This window comes from Brachionichthys hirsutus, chromosome 20 (genome assembly GCF_040956055.1).
Source record: "Brachionichthys hirsutus isolate HB-005 chromosome 20, CSIRO-AGI_Bhir_v1, whole genome shotgun sequence".
NCBI classification, from domain to species: domain Eukaryota; kingdom Metazoa; phylum Chordata; class Actinopteri; order Lophiiformes; family Brachionichthyidae; genus Brachionichthys; species Brachionichthys hirsutus.
In genome coordinates this window covers 8327108-8342908 of record NC_090916.1, presented here as the reverse complement: position 1 = coordinate 8342908, position 15801 = coordinate 8327108, and the positions used below count along the sequence as shown (strand labels likewise).

The window sequence follows — 15801 nt, the reverse complement described above, 5'->3', positions numbered from 1 at the left end:
GAGCAGAGATGGATGATGCCGGGCTAACACCGCCATTCATCAGGAATGTGATATTTCAGGGATTTGTTTCTGACACGGTGCCTCTCCTCATCTCCAGCGGGACTCAAACACTTTCTTGGTTCACTTCCTGCGTGATGATTGGTGAAGCTTCACACCCGACACACGCCTGATATGGAAGGTTCAATCCTGTCCACAGCATCACGCCAGCATATATTCACCTACTTTTATGTCCTGTAAAGTCTCAATTTACTACCACTAAATGTAGAATATAGGGGGGTGCAAAACAGCAAACCATTACAACTGCCTATCTATTGATCAGTCTCTTGCGATGATGTGGGTCAGGACAGGAGTTTGACTTTTCAGTTTGCAGCCCATAATCAAAGCTTTTAAAAGCAGCTAGTAGCCGTTAGCTGCTAACTCAAAGAAGAAGAAATCAAAGTCAAACTGAGCATAAAAGCGATATTGTGTTTTCAGCACAGGAACAGGAAGTGAATTTGATTGATTGCTCTTGGTTAATCTTGTTCATTAAGGAAACTCTTGTCATGGAAATGCACGCCGAGTGCACGCCGAGTGCACGCCGAGTGCACGCCGTCCTTGGGCGGCGTGGTATGAAAGCCCGAGTCAAACCCAACGTCGATCACAACAACACTTTAAAATCTTACCTGACAACAGCAGGAGGCTAAAAAGTCACCCGTCACTCACCACGGGTCACCAATCTGCTGCTCAACACTAACCCTCTCACACACACAACCCGGTGAGGGATGAACTGATGAATTCTCTCAACAGCATAATTACATTTTACACGCATCCTCCACCGACTGATGAAACGAGCCAGTACTTTCAAAAGAGACGGCTTTCTTAAATCTATCGCGGAATTGAAATCCGTATAGATCGGCTCACAGCAAAGCAGCCTTTGATTTGAGGAGAGGACATTAAGATGGATCTGAAAGGACGGCCGACTGAAGCGTTACTGTTATGCAGAACCAGGATGTGTTTTCACATGAATGTAAATGAGTACGACTGTACTCCAGAGGCCTTAAACGCACTCGCGGTGACAGGAACACACATTCGCTCCACGCGCACACACGCAGTACATGACAGGGAAACAAACACCCACACACACACACACACACACACCCCTGCATTTTTCAGAGTCTCTTGAGCGGAGGAGATGCCCACGGCCAAAAAAAACCAGTGGTTGCATTACTTGTTTTTCCTCCTCCTCCTCTTTATCACTCTCTCTCTCTCGCTCTCTCTCTCGCTCGCTCCCTTCTCCGGGAAAACACACAATTTTATTTCATCTCTCAAACGGAGCTGAAAAGTAATTATAATTCAACCAACTTGATTCTAATGTTCAAAATACTGAAATAATTTAACATGATAATTAAACCAGCTCAGATGCGGCCTCCTAATTCATCTGGAGACGGTAATGGGAAACAATTATTTCACTTCATTAAGATTAGAGACGCCTGGAATCTGTGCCACGACTCGATCGGGGAGGAGGCAGAGTCGGAAAGTTGTCCGATTAACGAGTCATTGACTTTTTAATGATGCGCAGGCATCCACGTTTATTCCAGTGACTGTAAAAGAAAGGCTAAAACAAAACGGCCACCAAGCAGGTTAAGAGAAAAGACGCCGCGACGCAATCTCAACGTGGCCTTGTTTAAAACGGACAGATTTCAAGCCTTGCTTCCGATGTTTCTCATCCTCGTCTGTGATTTCGGAGAGCAACGTGTGGATACTGACTCGATTCCCCCGACACACACACACACACACACACACACACACACGCACACACACACACGCACGCACACACGCACACACGCGCGTCTGCTCCGTCATTCCCTTTTGCTATTGGTTGCTGATCCAATAATCACCGCTGCTCCCCTGTGTGTGTTCACGCAGCCACTTTCAGCCCGTTAAACCCCGGCCGGTTTCAATGCTACAGAGACGCGATGGAGAAACGTGTCGATAAGAACGCTGCCCCCCCCCCCCCCCCCCCCAACTTCATTTGCAGCAGATGTAGATTTTTTTTTTTTCCCCTTATGAAAGTGTGAGAAACGACAAGTTGGCCTCTGAAATTTACATTTGATATCATCGGTATTCATGAGCATGAGAAGACAAACGCATGAAGATGAAGTGCGCACCCATCCGTCGCACGTAAAGAATCAGTTCTCTTTTATCTTATTCACTAATTGCTCCGCCGCTTGCTTCATTTAAAAATTCATACTTTTTGTTTGTTTGTGCAAAACACCCGAAAGCAAGTTCTCTTTTTTTTTTTTTAACCCCCTCCCTGCTGTGTGTGTGCATCAGCATCGACGTGCTCGTATTTACTTGCAAATTAACGGCGCCCAGCTTCCCACAGGCCTCAAAGAAATTCCACGCATTTGTTACCCAGAGGGCCAAATGGCCTCAAGGGAAAAAAAAAAGGGGGGGGGGGGGGTAGAGGCAATAAAACGTTCACAGATGAAGTGGTAATTAATGTATAATCTCTATGCAAGTCATTAACAGAGCAGTGCACTTTTTCCATCAGTGAAATGGAGCGTTTATAACGCGTTATAATGTTTTAGTGTGACTTTGGAGGTCAGCTCTTTAACAGCAGTTGATCAAAAGCTTTAAAGGGCTTTGGGGGGGGGGGTGAAAAGAAAGCGTGTACAGACGGGTCGTGGATCTGCCTTCTCTGCGCTGTGAGTTTACATTACGGAAGAATGCGGAAATAAAAACGCACGGCAGCCACGCACTGTCGCGCAGGTAGCCTGCCGGTACACCGGGAGTGCCGGTACACCGGGACTGCAGGCAGATCCCCCCCCCTTTCCTCGGATTCATTTCGGCGACTTTTGATTCCCTCCCGGAGCGCAAGCAAGCAGGCGGCTCCGGCTCTCCTCGTGCGCGCGTACGCGTTCCTGCAGACTAATACGTGGACGGAGACGATCGCGCACACAACTAAATGTTTAACTGTTCATAGAGTCCATAAAAAAAAAATCACGTTCACACAAATTAGAATTCCACACGTTCAATAGAATGAAACGGGACTGCGTGATCCTTTGATCCTTCCTCAGTTTGATCCACGCAAATCTAGTAAGAGAGAGAAATACCTCCGCCAACAAAACAGCGCGATCACCGCAACAAACAGTCGTATAATAATAGCGATCGATCTACTGCCGCTCCAATATTTGCCGTTCACTCCGTGCGTGAGCGAATTGAACTTTTTCCCTGCACGGTGAGGTCACACAAGATCTGTATTCCACCTCCGACACAATGTATAAAGAAAAATAAATACGTGTAAAGTTCATACTCGTTATCGGTGAAACAAGTTTATTCGCTTTGATTTGTCACTAGATCGTTTTATAAAGATGTCCGGTCAGAAACAGAAACACAGAAACTTGATTGGCGTCCTCAGTAAAAACAGAAATGATTTATAATTCGGTAAAGTAAAAATAAAAACGTGAGTTTAACACGTCTCCAGAAACCCGGGCGCGTCATCCGACGGGCGGCGCGACGACCTTAACGAGCCCGAGAGCGCGCAGCCGGACGCGGATGCGAACTTTCCCACGCCACCTGTCAGAAAGTGAGACTTTGTCCGCCGGATAAGGTTGAAGGAAAAGGTCCAAACTTTCCCTCTCGGGCACGCAGAGCACCGTTCTGTTCGCCATTTACCTGTCGGCATCTGCCCGGAGACGCTGCCAGCTGTCGCGGAGAGAAGGAGGAGGAGACGGGAAAGTGTATCCATGTTTGAACCCGGAGCCGTCCGCCCGAGTCCGGGAACAGCTTTCCAGCAGAAAAGTTTTTGTTTTTTTCCCCCCCACCCACCCCCCCGAGAGTTTCTCCGTCTTCGGCCCACTTTAGTCGTGTTTTCTGACGGGTTATTATTCCTCTTGTTGCGGTGGGTCCGGCCGCTCCATTGCCTCCTCTCGACGGGTTCGGTTTTAGCTTCCTACGGGCTCTCTCGCTGACACGCGGAGTGAGGGAGCGCGCACGAGAGAGAGAGAGAGAGAGGGAGAGAGAGAGGGAGGGAGGGAGAGGTGGGGAAGAAGGGAGCGCGAGCGCACCACAGAAAATGTGACGTCACGAGGCGAATATTGAGACCGCAACACCAGAAATTAAAAGTATTTTGAGAGGAAAGTCAAAATAATGTTACGAAAACTAACTTACTGTGACGAAAAAGTCATGTTTGAAAATAAAGTGACGTCATTTTAACAGAAAAGGTATATTTCAGAGAAAATTTGTGAAAACAAAGTTTTATTTAAATTGTAAAAAGCAAAGTTATAATTTCAAAAGATAAATGTTACAATATTCATAGAAATATTTGGCAATTACAAAATTCAAACATAATTTCAAGAGGAAGAAATAATATTACAAGATTAATTTAGGAATATTATGAGAAAAAAGTAATCCAATCCATGAAAATAAATAAGAAATGTTCAATAGGAAAAAAGTCACAATATGAACAGAAAAAATTGGCAATTTCAAGAGAACAAAATAAATAAAGTAGGAATATTATAAGAAAAAGCAATCTAATCTGTGAAAATAATTAAAGTAAGACATTAAATATTCAATAAGAAAAAAAGTGGACATGGATAAATGTAATTATAATAATATGTATAATTACGTGTAAGAATTACATTCATTCCCTACAGGAGGGAATGCGCTCACAACATTGGTTTGTCTTTTACCAGGACAGCACAAAAAGTGCTGGATAGAGTTTCTCGAACCTTCATGGGAGGGTTGGACATGTGACAGGGAAGAGCAGATTACATTTCAGAGTTCATCCAGTTGAAGTGTTCAACCTTGCAAAATGAGGCTTTTTGTCCGTTTTTGCCAACTACATTTACGTAAATCAAATGAATTCCCCTTGTGGTCAGCTAGCTTATGTGCGTCCTGGTGCAGCATCATGCAGCTAATTCTCCAGCGTTAGCACCAGTGTCTGCATGTTCCTGTGAGAAGTGGCTAAAAACAAAACATTGCCCACATTTCACCATCTGCCAACATTGGTGGCAGCCACATTTGTCAAAGTCGGGGGCTACATGACATCACAGCAGTCCTGCCAGGAAGAGAAAATAGAGGGTTTGATTTAGTGCATAACTGAGTTAAAAATACGTGTGGTTGGAAATGTACAAGCAGAAAAACACTGCGTCTCCTCGAAGTGTGTTTTGTCTCTCTTAGAGCCACCTCCCCCACAGTAGGGCTGTGAAAAATCTCCACTCCCAGTTTTCTGGTTGCAGGAGACAACGATGCTCTTATAGACTTTATTTGGCCTCTGCAGAGACAATAAGTACATTCCAAGGTCTGCTTTGCTGTTGATGTTTTTGTAATTACATGTGTTTTCTTCGTAACCTAAGAGTGAATGCGCCCGTCTGGCATGGAACTGCAAGTCTCTACAAGTGACCTGCCAGCAAAGATCACTCCGATGCTACTGCTCTGCTTCGAAATGTGCATTTGCAATTGTTCCGACAGTGTCTGTAACCTGCTATTATAAACAGCTTCTGTTGAGTTTTGCTGAAGCGGCGAGTTCCAGGTTGTTATTTGCAGTTGTTTTCTCTTACACAGAGTTGTCACGGCGTACTTTGTATGCACCGATGCAGGCAGCTTTTACACTGGCAGGTTCGAACGCAGTGGGCTGAAACCATCGGAGCATGCCTGTAATTTACCTCAGGAATGGTTTCGCATGGCACATGCAGCGGATAGAACTGTATTTGCGGTAATGGATTTTGCTGTTTGTCCATTGGAGGGTCACCAGAAGGTCAGAGGGAGGTCTTTCCACAAACGGCAGAATAAAATTCTACACTTCTACAAACTTCTACAAACAACAGATGTGTTCATTTTCTTTGTTTTAAAAGTCAAAATCAGTCTAAATTTCTCACATCCAAACCACAATATTTTTTTTGCATCTGAAACAAAGAACTACTAAGCAATACAAAAATGTCAATATAGCTGCTAAGTATGAAACATCTAACTTGGCCTTCAATGGATCCATAAATCATCCATTGAGGCAAAACTGTAACGGGCATCTGCTAAAGTAAATTTCATTTCTTAGATTTCCTTATGGAAACGTTTCCTCTGCTTATCGTGCTGATTTTTCCGTTTTCTTTCTGCCAAATGTCGTCTTTCACAGTTTTTCCTGTTCTGCGGTGATTGAAGACATTTGATTCCCTCCCACCATTGTTTTTTCCATCCATCACGTCAAACAGAACTATCATTTAATAAAAAACAAAACAAAAGCATGGCAGGTAGACTGCTGTGCAATAACCGGTCTGGTGGATGGAACGTCAGGCGACACAGGAGAAATCTGAGTTGGAAATGGACAGCCAGCATAAATAGATTTTTGATTTGGACCCACCGGATGAACCTTATTTGACACAGATGCAGGTACATTGTTCCTGTGCAGGCAATTTCCAGCAATCTAATCTCTCGCAGCACTCACCGCAGCTCAATGCAATTTTGAGAACACGCGTGCCATCCGGTGTCTGTCCTACGGTAGATTGCGCAGGAGCCTCCTCTGTGTTTTCAGGCCGACCGCATTGCCAGAATAGAATTAATATATTGGCCCAATTTGCAAAACCATGTTCAGTGGAAAGGTCGGTTTTCATGTCGGGTGACGGTGTGTGTGATGCGTTTTAGATGCTGCATCGTTTGTACTCTGGATTGAAATGTCTCAACAATTACCGCTTGGACCGCCGGGACATTTTGTGTTATTATTCCCGATGACTTTAGTGACGTTGGACTTTTTCTTGGACCAGAGACGGACCCAGCGTTGTTGCTCACAGGCGGAACAACACTGAACAACCATTACAGCCTCGTTCCGGGTCACACAGAACGTTCAGACGCCATAAAGCACGTTCAAGGCGACAACAGGAGGAACGGCTGTTGTGAAAGAAAGAGAAAGGAGAGGAGGGAGAGTGTGGCATGAAACAGGCAGCCAATGGCAGGCTGGCGCAAACAGTCCAGTCAGAATATCTCACACCGACCTGATAGACCGACACAGACCTGCATAGACATTCCTGCTTCCTTGACTCCATGGGACAGTTTTCCAGAATTCCAGCAAATGAAAGAAGAACTAAATTATCTGGAAGTAAAATATTCCAAAGAAACAAAACTCTAACTTGTTTAAAATGTAATAAATACAAATAAATAAATGAATTCTGTCGAGGATGTCTGAAGAAAGTTTCTCACTTTCAGATGTCAGAAACTCCCCTCTTCATTAAAATTTCAGCAATTTTGCTTTAAAGAATTTCCATTCAGTTCATATTAAAAGAGCTGACAAGCATGAAAAAGATAACCCAGCGCATCAACACCAGACGAGCTGAAGGGCTGCATTCACTGAATACTACATCAATTCCAGCCCTCACGCATTCCACCAACCTCCAGCAGCTTCTAGCATCGCCACTGAACTGTCATTATTTATTATAAGGCATTTCAGGGGGTCTGTGTGTGAGAGACATGTGCACAACTCTCAGCATGTGTGTGTTTGTTTTGGAAACATCTCGGACGGGGAGAGAAACTTTGCGTTAGTTATTTCTTCCATGCACGCTCGGGTCTGGTGCGGGAGGGAGTCGACACACAAGCGGACAAATATGCACTTTTGCATACTCTGCACACTTTGTGCACGCTCACTGGAAGCCAGTTCTTCAGCTCGTCCTTCAACGCGGTGAAACGCTGGTGAGGAGGGTTGAAGGAAATTCAGCGTGACACTCGGCCAAGAACAGATTTAACCCATCCAGTTCTTATCCGTGCGTCGACAGGAATACTTCTAATGCCCTGCATGTTTGAAAGGAAAGAATCTGGCCCACCCTGTTGGAGTCAAACAGCATTTAAAGTCACCATTTAATGCCTGAGGAGAATATTGGACAGACGTTTATTCATCTCAGTTTGTGGTGAAAATGATTTCACCTGGACTGCCTGTCATTAGTTCGCGTACGCCTAAAACAAACCTTCCCCAAATTAAACTACATTTGGATTGAGAGCAGGTAAAAGATTCCCTTCGAGACGTCTGATATCCCGGATGACCTGGAGACATTCCCACCCTGCAGTTCGGTCGGGAAGTCTGTCGCCGTGAATGAAGGCCGTGTAGGAAGCAGCTGAGTTTTATTTTCACGCCAGGTTTTGTGCCAATATTTATTCAGCGCCTTTCTGCCAATGTATGTGTGTGTGTGTGTGTGTGTGTGTGTGTGTCTAGAGAAGACACGTGACAAAAGACGTGGCCAAGAATTTAAATTTAAACACAGAACACAAAGTCTGCCTTGTTGAGGTTTGTTGAAAAAGTGAGGAGGTGGGAATTATTTCCTAATTGTTTACGATTTAAAAAAACAAATTTAATCAAAAATAATTATTTTTTCAGTTTGGTTTTGTTTTTTAATTCTAACAGTTAGGAACGGCTGGTGCAGGAAATGACATCTTTAAGTGTTATTCTGGAGTGTGAAGCTTCAAGGAATCACTCTCAAGGAACCGTGCGTGTGTGTGTGTGTGTGCGTGTATGTGTGTGTGCATGTGTCCTCGGTCCAGCTTGGCCTGGCACTGCCCGCTTTTCTCCTCTGCGGTTGCCATGCCAAGCCAACACCATATGGTTGCTATGGTAATATTCAGATTTTTTTTGTTTTTTTTTTGGCTGCCACCATTCAACCAGGTGTATCTGCCAGCTGGTGATGGCAGGTGGACAGTGGGAGCGTGTGTGTGTGTGTGTGTGTGTGTGTGTCCGTTCTTAGGCAGCAGCAGATCTCCACAGATCTGTAGATCTTTTGTTTTCACTCTGATCCATTTGCATGGCTTTTATTTGGCAGTTTCAGTATTTGGCAGTGACCTATAGAGCGGTTGTTTGTTTTCTCTGTGCAGTTTTGCACTGATTTTCACAGTACAATTCCTACGATTAGTAAAAAACTAACATCATAGAACACCAAAGTGACATATCAACGTCGCCTGTCAGTGGAAATAATACTGTAAGGAGGTAAGGAATTCATTCTTGACATTTCCTGTCCCTATAAAGCCGCATGTCTGACCTTGTTCCGGCTCCATAGCTCCCCTAGTGGTTGAAACCTCCACTGCCTCCCGAATCGCATTGGAGCCGCAGTCGCTTCGGAAGCCTCGGTTGTTGGACGCAGACTGCATTGCTGAAATATTTCTCTGCGTTGTGCAGCCTGCACCTTCATAGGTTTATCAGCTCGCCTGTCAATCATCTCAACAGGCGGTTGCTCTGCTGCTAGATTCAACTCAGCGATCGCTGAAGGCTAATGTCAGAAGGTGTTATTTATTATGTTTATTTCTGCCTTACACTCTGGCTGTGATTCAATTCCTTCACAAGATCATTCTCAACCCTTACCGTGGGAATAAATAGCACAAATATTTGGGGAGACAATGACATTTGAAAGAACGCTCGCATCGTCGTGTACTGTCTTGGCTTCCTGCAGCACGCCTACCGGACCGGTCGCCGTCGAGGTGGAGGTTCACCGTTCCAGATTAGTGGGTCTACAACCTGCGGCGCATCGCAAAAACAGGACGTACCAGTCCATGAGGAGGAGGATTACCGCGGCAACCGGTGCTGAGACGGAAAACGGTAACTGCCAATAGTGTAAAATGTTGTTTCACTTGTTTAAGATATGAATCAATATTTCAGTGTGTGCACATTCGTCCACAAGACTTACTCCTCCTACATGAGTGTGTGTGTGTGTGTGTGTCGTGGGCCTGTTCTCCTCCTCAGGACCCCAGCACTGGCTCCTCTGCTGCAGCCATCGCCTCCCACGCTTCTCCTCTCTCCACCTCTGCCTGCCTTTTTATTTTACCTCCGCCAAGGAGGTTATGTTTTTGCCGGCGTTTAACTGTCTGTCTGTCTGTCTCTTTGTTTGTCTGACCTTTTGCAACGTAACTCAAAAAGTTACAGACGGATCTCGATAAAAATCCGCAGGAACTGTTGGGAATGTGGCTTTTCTAGCGCTCAGTGCGTTCAAGAACCGCTGCGTCTGCCTTTCTTTTCAGAGATTCCCAAATCCGGTCTTCCAAATAAGAGAAAATCCACGTCATATTGATATTAAAACGAATGCTGTGACTTCCCCAGCATCTTGGATGCTGGGAATGTGTCTCCCTGCAGGTCACATGAAAGCTAAAAGGGTTTGTAATTGCCATTCACAGCAGGCCAGGGAGGACAGGGGACATGAAAGATTGCATCAAGTCCGTAAGAGTTTGCTCTTGCCAGAGGAGATGTTTGTGTGTCCTTTGCGTTTGTTCTCTATGCGTCTCCACACCATAAATGTATGTGCTGACACTATTAGTGTCTGCGTAATGGTGTGTGTCTGTGTGTGTTTGCCCGTGGAGAGGGGAGGAGGTAAATTCATATCCGAGTGTTTTTTTGCTACAGGCGTGGCAATTATGGTCATTTTTTTTTAATAACTGCGCTTTATAATCATTTAGCACCGATGATGCACAAACACACACACAGACACACATCTCTTGAGGCCCTAATGAATTTAGATGCGATAGGCACTGAAGCTGAACATAAGGGAGAGGGGGAGATGGATGGATAAAGGGCGAGGAAGGCCAAGAGACAGTGGCGGTGAAAGTTTCTCTTTGCAACAAAAGCATGCATCTAAATGTTGGATTGTATTTTTTTTATTTTTTAAATCAAGAAACAAACTGATCACTGCCTCTAGAAATGGAGAGAAAAAATACAAATGTTTGAAAATCCATAAATGTTTTCAACGATGATGTTAACTTCCAAAATGTCGTGTGTTGGTTACGCTGCCCTTTAGACGAACCCCGTGGTTCCCAAATCGGGGATTCAGGAACCCTCCGAGATAAATAAGAGCAACATTTCGGGACGGGACGGAAGAAAAAGATGGCTGCTTTCCTTTGCTTTTCTCCTCTTTGTTTTCTCCTCCCTGCTCCAGCAGTGACTCATATAGAACAATCCAGGAGGTATAAATTAACCTCCTCTCCCACGGCCCAATGAAGAGTTTTGAAACCCTCTCCTCTCCTCTCATGGGCTTCGACAGGTATTCCGAGTGCGGCAGAGTTGAGCGAATTGGTTGCAGAGATGGGTCATTAGCTTTTTCGCCCCCGTCATCGATCTGAGCCGGAACAGATGGGGGAGAAAGAGAGAGAGAGAGAGAGAGAGCGACAGAGGGCGAGAGACGAGGACATGAAGCTCGGCCATGCCTTTAAATTGAGACGACTGGAGAGAATCAAACGGCGAATGGAGTGACCACAACAGGTTAAACGGATTAAACTGTCTGGAATGCTTTGTTTTAACTTAATGTCGCAGGTCCAGTAAATGGGTCTGGTGAGGCGGCCATTTTTGTTGCCCACTTCTGTGTTATTTTGGGTTCATTTGGAAATGCAGGCGCAGTAACAAACGCACCTCAGGCCACGTTGCATCACGTCGGTGCGACATTGACCAGTGGACAGTTTGTGTTGATACACGCCAAACTGCCAAATGACGTCAGCTGTAAGCTAGCGAGCTACGGAAGCTCCAGTTGTCTCAAGTAAATCAGTCGGTTACTGATCTCACTCCAGTGATTCCAGTTTTTCTAATTATTAAAATTCAGTCCGACTCGTCGTCGTCCACGTCCTCCTCCGTAAGTCGGTGACGCAGTTTTAAAAGGGGACCCCTTTGTGACATCACAACGGGGAAGAGTGCAGAGCTGTTTGAGACAAAAAAAAAAGAGGTCAAAGATAGTTCATATAAGTGTTTGGGAACTGCGTTAACTTGTGGAAAAAGGGTATAATATGGGACCTTTTAAGCATTCCCTAAGCTCTCTCCTTCCTCCCCAACCCATATATCTCTTCTCTTCCTCCCTCCCTCCTTCATTTTGCAAACACGCGGTTATTATGCTGCATTTGTGTTTTTCTATTTCACAATTCTTTCACTGCTTCACTCTTTTCAGTGTGTAGGCTGAGGATTTGACTATCCCATAAAACACCTCAATTCCACTCTGCTCATCCCCTCCGCCATCTTAATGAACCGTGACATCACCGCCTCGCTGTTCTAACGGACCGTGACATCACTGCGGTTGTGTTTATTGATTATAACTCTGGCAGCGTTCAGGAAGTTGAAATAAGATCCCAATCCAATCAAAGCTCAACTTAATGCCATTAGTCGCTGCCATTGGCTGGATGGTTGCTCGGTAACCCGATTAGTGCTAAAGCAGTTTGATGTTAATGAGGTTTGCTCTTATTGGTGTCTGATCAAATCACATCAGGGATGAGTGTGCAAGGACACAAAGAAAATGCAGGAAGAGACGCAGGAATTAACCTGAAGATGAGTCACTTTCTGCACCCAAATGATTCTGTTAAAGCTGATTCTAAGGCACAACAAACTGGAACAGAGAGATAAAAGTGTGATTTAGAGCTCCCTAGAATCCAAGTTCTGCAGTAACACCAGCATCCTCAGTGCGCAGCGAAAGACTCCATCAATCCTCGGGAATTGATCCACACAGAGAGGCAAAGCCAAGAGGCAAAAGCCCCCAATACGGCACCTTCCTCCATAAATCTGCAAACATATTTATATATTTGCATCACTCCATCCAGAGGCCGCTTTCTCTATTTATATTTCAAAGCTTCAATCTGACCAATAATGGAAACAACATCTTCTGGATTATCTCAGTCTTTAGTGCAAAACTCACAACCACAGCCTAAAGGTGAATCTCAACCATGTCTTATATCTTTCATTTCAAATTTCTGTCCCAAGTTTCCCACATCGCAATGATTTAAGAGCAGAGATCATACTCTTCTGTGTGTGTGTGTGTGTGTGTGTGGGTGCACGGTTCCTTCGACTTTGTAGGCTGAAATGCCAACTATTCTTTTCACTCTTACTGATTCCCTTATAATTAATCAACCATGCAATTATGCTGCAGAAGAAAGAGAGAGAGAGAGCGAAAGAGAGAGAGAGAGAACACCAAACTTCTACTTGAATCTATTGTGGGGAGCGAGGGAAAAAAAGAGATGAAGAAAGAAAGACGGAGAAAGAGAGGGCATCACTTGAAAGGTGATAATAAGGAGCCCTTAAAAGAACAAATGAAAATGTCATTCCACCCTCCACCTCCGTCCTGTGGAGGGATAATGAGGGGGGACAGGGAGAAAGTGAGGGCGAGCGAGTGTTTCTTGACATGAGACCTTTTGTCGAAACATCTTTACACTTGTTCCCCCCCCCGTACCTTGGCGTCTCTCCTTCTCCCCATCCACCCTTCTTTCTCGTCTCTCTCCCATCAGCACCCTTTCCCTTAATATGGTTTTGCTTTCCTCCTAAAGACCCTTCTACCGCCGCCCCCACGGCATTGTCTTTTCACCCTTTTCTTTGCGCTCCATTACGCCAGGCTTTAATTCCCGGTTGTTACCGATTCTGATTGGGTCAGAGCCGAGGCTACGTCCCAGGTCTCAGCCAATAGAAAGGTCAGTCTTTATGGTAATAGGACACAGTTTGATATGAGACCCGCTCTCTTTGTTCCAGACCAGTTTCATTGCTCTGGAGAAGCTTCTCGTTACGGCTCTCTTTTGTTGAGAGGATAATACACGAGGCGGGTTAGTGTAGGAACGCCGGCTGCAAATGCGCCGCCGGGGTGCCCTTGAGCAAAGTGGTTGCGTCCGGTGTGCAAATGCACTCATCTAGAAATAGAAACACACGTTCATATTGCAGCTGGTCCTCACTTAACGGCGACGCGGAGTTACGGCGGGCTTTTGGAAAGGAATCGCTGATAGGACGAGCGGAATGCGTTCTGAGTGCGTACGTACACATGTACAGTACAAATGGAATATATATATGTAAATATATATATTATTATTACTGTATTTAATCAGAGCGCTTCACCTTCCGCGTCACTTTGATTCAAGTGTCAGAACTTTGCTTTTAGTGCGGCGCCGCCTCGACGCCTCTCAGGTCATTTCGCGGCGTAAAGTGACGACCACGGAGAAACGAGTCCTTTCCAGTGAAAGGTGAGTGGAGTGGCCGTGGGCGGCCTGGCAGGCAGAGTGGAAAACAAACGCCTCCACACGGAAACCGCTGTGAAACCGCAGGAGAACCACGGCGAATCTTTTGAGGGACCTCAGCTTACAACTTTTGACGCTTTGGCCGGGGGGGCATGGCAGCCCTGGTCTGTGTGTGGTTTTATTCTTGCCTGACTCAGATGTGCAAGACTTTTGTTCTCTGTTCCCACACACACACACACACACACACACACAATATAGTCATCCGTATGGGAAAGTAGAAGGGAAATGAGGAAAATGATGCATGAGCTAATTATGAACATTTTGGACTCCTGGTGATAGCATTATGCCCCCCCCCCCCTCGTGGTGCATTGAGAACCTGTGTATGCAATATGCAGACCTCTCTCCAGCGACCCACTCAGAGGTAGATTATATTCACAAAAGGGCTTTTTATTCCCAGGAAATAACGTTTTAATTGGAAAGCCACATCATTGTTTCAGTGAGAAGCCCTGACCCACAAAAGATGCTGGCGGGTTGGGCTGTAAAATAATACACTGCAGCCACTCAATGTGTTTCAGCTTTTAAATTAAAGTCAAAATCAGTGACAATTTATAGTCTTTGAAATGGGCAGAACAGAATTTCGATTCAAGGAGTCTTGTAAACATAAATGGAGGAGGGACTAAATATTAAGCTTTCATCTTAAAAGGAGCGGGCTACAAATGTCTCCATTAATTTCAAAGGCAGCGCGCCCTCAGATTTGATGGTGGCCAAACTCAGTGTGTTCTTCTCTAAACAGGACAGCCTGGGCGGCGGTGAAGTCATCGGGAATGATCGTTTAATTACCTGTAAGCTCCTCCAAATGGAGGGCGACGTGAATGAAAGTCTGCTCCCTCCTGTCTCCTGGTGTTCCCACAGAGCAACAAAGGGATGCTGAGAGCTCTGCAGATCGCACGCTGCTCATCATACGAGAGCGTTCAGGATGGGGGGGGGGGGGCTCGGTCCGGATTGACCGGAGCGATCAGAAATCAGTGGAACGCACCGTGGAATCAGACGAGACAATTACCAAAAGATGGAGGGCCTCTGGGCGGAGCGAGAGCAGATGAAAGGTGGAGGAATCGGTGAATGAATCCATAACACATCGCCCCGGCACTAACTACTGATTAAAAACCACTCATCTGCTCTCGCTCCTTCTTCCTTTTCTTTTTTCATTCACACACAAATGTGCGCACAAATCCAGATGATCTGGTCATGTGTAACAAAAAATAAGTAAGAAAATAAATCTGATATAAATGAGCTAAAATAATAATTGTGCCACAAAGACAGAAAATGGCAAATAAAGGGGTGGATAGAGAGAACGAGAGGGATGGAGGGATGGAGGGATGCAGAGGGAATACATGTCTATTGTCTTTTCATCACAGAGGGCTCATTGTTTCTAATCTGTTTACACACACTGGGGTTTGCTGACACACACACACACACACACACTGATAAATACAAAAAAACAAATCATCTTAACTCTTAAATTACGTCTTGACCGTGGAGGAGCTGGTTGTTGGATCCTTTGAAACTGGACGTCTGACACAGTTTATATAGGCCTCCCTGGAAGAGGAGAAGTTCCACCTCAATGGAACCTACCCGGGTAAAAAAAAATAATACAAATAAAAAATACAGCTGCAACACGAGGGCGTTTCCATCAAACAGGCCAGCAGGATCAACGGCCCGGTGTGTCCCTTTAAGGGGGACATTGAGTGTTGGACGGAAACTCTGCACTCGTTACTCAACATAATGGAGGGACATAGAGAGAGAGAGGGGTGGGTACGTGGAGAGTTAGAGAGAGTGTGAGTGAATGTGTCCAACACTTGATCATGCATTATATAGATAAAGTATAACGAATGCTGA

General features: G+C 45.2%; 1 protein-coding gene across 1 annotated transcript in view; it reads right to left on the bottom strand.

Moving 5' to 3' along the window:
• The window catches only part of ptprk (protein tyrosine phosphatase receptor type K), a 68312-nt gene extending 64582 nt beyond the window's left edge, over positions 1-3730 (bottom strand). The window contains exon 1 of the mRNA XM_068753550.1: positions 3658-3730. Coding sequence (XP_068609651.1) covers positions 3658-3730 — 73 coding nt within the window. The remainder of the gene's footprint in view (positions 1-3657) is intronic.
• Positions 3731-15801: the final 12071 nt, after the last annotated feature.